The sequence below is a fragment of the Camelus dromedarius genome, chromosome 16, assembly GCF_036321535.1.
Source record: "Camelus dromedarius isolate mCamDro1 chromosome 16, mCamDro1.pat, whole genome shotgun sequence".
Lineage (NCBI taxonomy): Eukaryota > Metazoa > Chordata > Mammalia > Artiodactyla > Camelidae > Camelus > Camelus dromedarius.
The window spans coordinates 54,560,833-54,566,966 of record NC_087451.1 but is presented as its reverse complement, the minus strand read 5'-3'; the positions used below and the strand labels follow the sequence as shown (position 1 = coordinate 54,566,966).

General features: G+C 43.9%; 1 protein-coding gene across 1 annotated transcript in view; it reads left to right on the top strand.

Annotated features, from left to right (window-relative positions):
- The first annotated feature begins 2,885 nt into the window (after positions 1-2,885).
- The window catches only part of NPEPPS (aminopeptidase puromycin sensitive), an 88,387-nt gene continuing 85,138 nt past the window's right edge, over positions 2,886-6,134 (top strand). The window contains exon 1 of the mRNA XM_011000731.3: positions 2,886-3,277. Within this exon, the coding sequence (XP_010999033.3) occupies positions 3,023-3,277 (255 nt within the window). The 5' untranslated portion in view covers positions 2,886-3,022. The remainder of the gene's footprint in view (positions 3,278-6,134) is intronic.

Below are 6,134 nucleotides of genomic sequence, written 5' to 3'. Positions count from 1 at the left end.
AGATAAAGATTGGGACTATGTCCTCAGAATCTCAGACTACTGCTTTAAAACTAAAGACAAAAGTGACTAAGGTTAGAATGACTTTGATTAGCTTTTTTCTTTCTTAACTTTTTATTGAAGTATACAACTTGCATAGTCTTCATTTGCAGATTTTCAAGGGCTTCGTTAAACAGAAAAGCCTAGAAATATGTTAGAAGTAGTGCTAATGACTTTGAGATATTACTGACTTCCCCATTCCTTCCCCTCTCCTGAGAGGCCTAAAGCCCCATGGAGGAAAATGAATTTCCAAGAGCCCTGTGTTCTTCATTTAAGTTATTCCAGAGAAGCCTCCCTGGAGCATATGTTAGATTGTTAGTCTTTACGGGAACTATATGCTACCTTCTATTCCTCTATCCCAAGTAGGCTTGGGTTCACTCTTGACTTGCTGCATTGGAACCTCCTGGGTCATGGTACGAGGGATAGGGCCAAGTAAGGTTCTCCCCTTTATCCTCCGCAGGGTCAAAATTACTGCTGCCATGGAGTCTATGGCCCCAGTAAGTTTTTTGTTTTTAGAATCACTTCTGTGATTTTATAAAAGAAAGTTGCCTCTAGCCTTAGATTCATGTAGTTTCTTTATGGGGCACACACTTTGTACAGAAAGGAAAGGCTACAGACTGGGTAAAATATTCTCTCCTGGCCAGTTGGTTAGTTGTGTCAATAACATTTGGGATGTCCTTTTGCAGAGCTCAGTACGAACAGTTACAAAAGAATAAGAAGTCAATCTCTTGGTGGTAGTACATCTTGAAAAGATATTCATATAAGACAAATTAAATACAGTTGCAGAACAAATAAGAGCAAATAAGTCCACAAAAGCCAGTGCTTGGAAACTGATGGGAAGTGGGTTAGAGTTGGGTGGAGTCAGTCTGTGAGGACTTTCTGGAAGAGGTGAGTTTTGAAGGAAGGGAGGGGCCTGGGTTTGTCAAAAAGAATGAGGAGGCCTTTCCAGCAACAATGCATGAGCCAGACAGAATGAGCAAGCTCTAAGGGCCAAATGGTAAACAGGTTAGCTTGCTAAGACTGGAGAATCTATGTTAAAATGTTAGGAGAAACAAATCTGAGAAAAAGGTAAGGACAGTTCATGGAGAGCCTTAAAATGTTATATATCAAATTTGCTTCAACAGAGAAAAGGGAGCCTTAGGGATTCTTGCATAATGAATATAACTTTTCAAGAAGCTGAGATACAGATGGATTACAGTAACACAAAACTGGAAAATTAAAAAATAGAGGAGCTGCTGCAAAATTTTCCAGGAGAGAAAAAAAAGGGCTGGGTCCTAATGCCAGCTACAAGTCACTGAATCTCTGTGTGTGTTTTCTCATCTGTAAAATGGGGATAATGGTGTCCACCTAACAGAATTGTTGAATGGGTTAAATGAATTTACACATGAAAAGTGTTTAGTAAGCACTCAATACATTATTATTTGATTACTAGTTAATTAGATTATTAATATGTAATAATAGTTATTAGATGATTATTATTTCTATGACCAAGTAGTAGTCATAGAAATGCATCCATATAACAAAAGGCCCCATCTCACATCTTAGTTTGCAAAGACTTGAATGGACAAAATTGAGGACAGCTTTTCAGTCTCTCCTAAAACGTGTGTAGGATTCGGGGGATAAGAGGGCAGGCCCAGTCTATAGGACTATACTGTCCAATACAATAGCCACTAGTCACATGGGGCTTTTAAGCACCCCAAACCTGGCTAGTCAGAATTGAGATGTGCTTTAAATGTAAAATATACACTGGATTTCAAAGCCTTCCTACAGGGGGAAAAAAAAAACCTCATTAATATTTTTATATCGATAACATGTTGAAATGATAATGTTTTGGATATATTGGGTTAAATAAGATGTATCAATTTCAGCTTTTTTCTTTATTTTTTTTTTTGGTGTGACTACTAGAAAATTTAAGTTACTTAGTTGGTTCACATTATATTTCTATTAGACAATGCTAGTCCAATACAACTTTCAGCAGAGTTTTGGAAATTAAGGGGCTGTACATGAGAAGGTTCTATAAAGGAGCATGGGGATTATAGATAAAATCTTGCCCTTGACACTTTAAAATATATATTTAAGTTTATACACATTTATATATGATTAATATGTATTTATATTAATATATACATAGTTCAATTTGCTATATAGCTACAGAATTGAGGAAGCCACGGCTAATTTACCTTTAAAAAGGCCACAACTGGTAAAGTGTCTTTTATTTTTAAAAAGGTGAAACATATCTTATTTTGAACATTAAATCATGGAAACAAAAATCTTGTAACTTTTGAAATCACTCCCTCAAAGGTCCAAATTGCATTGGTTTAAGTAACCTGGATTATTAAAGGTTTTCTGACAAAATTCTTCATATCATCCCTTGAAGTTGCTACTTAAAATAGCAGGAATGATTATGAACAAAGAGACCCCAGTCAGGCTTTCCGTGATCTGGAGGTAAAAATCTAGTTTGGGGTTTTGCTCTGACTTAATATTTTAACATTTTGCCCTGACTGCACTGACCAACTGCATAGGCTTCAATTTCCAAAGACAGATCGGGGCGAGCTCCTCAAGCCTTTCCTCCGTTTCTCAAACCTTTCCGGGCTCCTTCTGGCTCGCATGCTGCCCCAGCTCGGCAGCGGCGCCGACAGGTGCAGTACGGAGAGCCGCCTCCCGCCCCTAGGGCGCGCCTGCGACCCCGCACCCTCCCGCCTCGCCGGCCGCGCCCTCGCCGCTCCGCCCCCTGCCCCGGCGCGCGCGCGCACACCCGGCGGGGCCGCGCCCGCCCGGCGGGGCCGCGCACGCAGCTGCCGCCGCCGCCTCCTTCCCTCCCTGCTGGCCCTCCTCCCCTTCCCTCCCCTCCGCCCCCTTCCCCGTAGGCAGCCAGCCCGCCCGCCCTTACTGCCTCCCTCCTGGCCCCTGGCGCTCGGGCTGGGTCTCTCTCCCGCCCCCAGGCTCCCCTGGTCGCTCTCCTCAGGCGGTCGCCCGCGCTCGGTGGATGTGGCTGGCAGCCGCCGCCCCCTCCCTCGCTCGCCGCCTGCTCTTCCTCGGTCCTCCGCCTCCTCCCCTCCTCCTTCTCCTCAGCCGCTTCTCTCGCAGCCGCCGCCTCCACAGCCTGGGCCTCGCCGCGATGCCAGAGAAGAGGCCCTTCGAGCGGCTTCCTACCGATGTCTCCCCCATCAACTACAGCCTTTGCCTCAAGCCCGACTTGCTGGACTTCACCTTCGAGGGCAAGCTGGAGGCCGCCGCCCAGGTACGGCGACCCTTGGGCGCCGGGGGCGAGCTGCCGGGCAAGCAGTTAGGCCGCGCCCGCGGGCTGGGCTGGGGGCCCGGCCGAGAGGGCGGGCCTGGGACTGGGGAGGCCGTCTCGGGAACTGGCGCGCCCCTCTGGTGCGGCTGCGGGGCGCCCGGGGGTGTGTGCTCTGCCCTGCTGGGCTGGGGCCGGGGTCGCACTGCGGGGAGCGCTAGGGGAACTGGCGGGCCCGGCCCGTGCGTCCCTCCGGGTGGAGCACACCTGTGTGGGGCTTCCCCCCGACGCGGCCCTTCCGGGCTTGGTAGTGTTCTGGAAGACTGGAGGGTGTTGGGGAGGCCAGAGGGGTCATCGGAGTCCACGCTCAACCTGCGGACTCAGTTCTTCTGTTCTCCCTACGCCGCACGGAGGACACATTGGAAGGGGCAGTCATCTGGGACTCACAGTCTGCCGCGCGTTAGCGAGGAGGGGAGATTCTAGAACGGGGAAGAGGGTGAGAAGGAGAATGTTAATCCCGGGCAGTCTCGCTGTATTCTCCTTGCCTGCTCTGGCCCAGAGGCTGGGTTTCCAAGATGATCCGCCCTCCTCCCCCTTCCCCTTCCCCTCAAGTGACAGTGCAGCAGTGACTTTGTTCTCTCCTAACCTCTGGAGAAGCTGAGGGAGGACCCCATCTCCGCGTTTCCTCCTATCTTCCTAGCTTTGCAGCCTTTGAAGCAGGTGGATTTATTGCTACAGCGATGGTTGCTTAGCAGTACCCTCCTCTGAAAGAAGCTAGTAGTTTTAGCATACCACTGGTGAAAATATTCCATTACTCTTCATTGCAGTTTTTGGTGAATCATGCTCCTCCCCTCCCCTCCCCCCGCAGATTATCTAAAGTATTGTTTGGTTCTGGAGATCATTAGTATTGATGCCTACGAAGGTCCCAAACAATAGACATTTGTGGTACCGTGTTATATGATGTATTACGTAAAGTCTGTAATGAAAAATGAAAACTGTTTAGTAGTTATCTTTAGAAAGAATGATGGTAAATGTATTTTGTTTCATTTCTTTTCCTCCTGCAGTCAAGGAGAAAAAATCAGTAGAACTCAACCTCAAAGAACAGGGTGTCTATAGCAACGAAATGAAAGAAATGTAGACTACCGTAATGTTCGAATGAATTGGAAGTTGGCAGTTGGTTTTGAAAGCCGAGTACTCAGATTGAAAATATATCTAAAAGTGTAGAATTAAAAAGTATGCTGTCAGATTTGGAGCACTTGTGTGAAAGCATGAGGACTCTATGGTTTGGCTCCATCAAAAAGCAAAACTTATCCCTGTGAAAGTCAGGTGATTTAAAATTTTTCCATGAAGAATATGAATCAGAATGAGTGCATCTTGGGTCTAATTTAGGATTTGAGAGGGTTATTTGGGAGACTGTTTATTTAAGCCAAGTGACTGGAGTGTTTGATATATATTGGCTAGGGGCAGATGGGAGGGATTGTAAACAGTAGTGTGTCTTGTGACTTGGCAAACCTGCGGGAAGAAGGGCCTAGCAATGAATGAGTTCTCATTGTGTGAAAAGATTAACATTAAAAAAAAAATCATGTGTTTCTCTACCCCAATAGTTGTCATAATGGGTTCATAATTTTGAGAGGTATACATATCTAGAGAAAAACTTCAGAAAAAAATTGTGAATGAAGATTTTCAAATGATTATTTTATTGGAAAGTGACAATTTTATTTAAGTGTTAGAGTAGAACAATAAGCAGTGACATGCTCCTCCTTACCCCTTTTCTGCTTGCTTTTCAAAAGAAATGAGAGAGAGGTGGAAGACTGTTTTGGGCCATTAAGGGAGCACATGGTAATGTATTAGGTATTATCAGGGACTTGTTAATTTGATACAAGGGAATAAACCTTTTTTTTAGTAACATGAAGTTTTCAAAGCCTTTCTTTTTAGAAAATTTTTTGAGTCTAGGTGGCAACACAGATGAAAGATAGCACGATAATGGATTCTAACAAGTTTTATTAAAGGATGGTTGGACTTTTTAATTATACACATTACTACTTTTGGAAGTGTAAACAGGAGTTAACATTAGTAAAAAGTTAATACAACTAGTGAAGAGCATATGTTGATATTTTTTAAATCCATGGATTGGAGCAATAAATTTAAACTTGTGGTATTAGGTAGTATCTGTGGAAATCTCAAAATGTGGGCAGAATTATATTTCTAGAAACCTAGATTTATAACTGGTTTTGGGTCAGTTCCCTAACAATTTGGAATTACATTGCACAAAGTATGCAAGTTGCTTGGTTGCTTTAGTTGCAAAATTTTATGATAAGCCCAGAGTGTTTGTACAGGTTACATATTAGAAACCTAGTGGATTTTTAACCCAGCCTGGGGTGTGGACTCCTGGGAAAGATGAAAATTACTCAATGTGCACTGATTTAAAAAGTAGTTGTCTTTTACGTAAGTGAGTGTGGTCTAATTCAGCAGATTTTGAAAGTGTGTTATCATGGGCCTAGAGAAATGGGACATTCCGTTTCCTCTCCCTTAACATTATGATATTTGAGAGCAACAGATTTTTGTAGCTATTTCAAATTCTGACTCTCTTGTTTTGTGGATAATTAATTAAAAAATAGATTACAAGTTTATGTGAGTGGCTACAGTTCCTGGTTATTAGCTTATAGTGGTTTATACTGTAATTCTCTTTTGGAAATATTTTACCTGAGCCAAAGAAATTAATTTCATCCTTCAAGGCCAGAAGTCAGGATGTACTAAACAATCCCTGGCCTCTACCAACAAAATATTCATGTTGGTGATGACTAAATTGGCGCTTAAAGGAGAGTTATAGATACGGTAGATTGTTTGGCAGGCTGAACCTTGG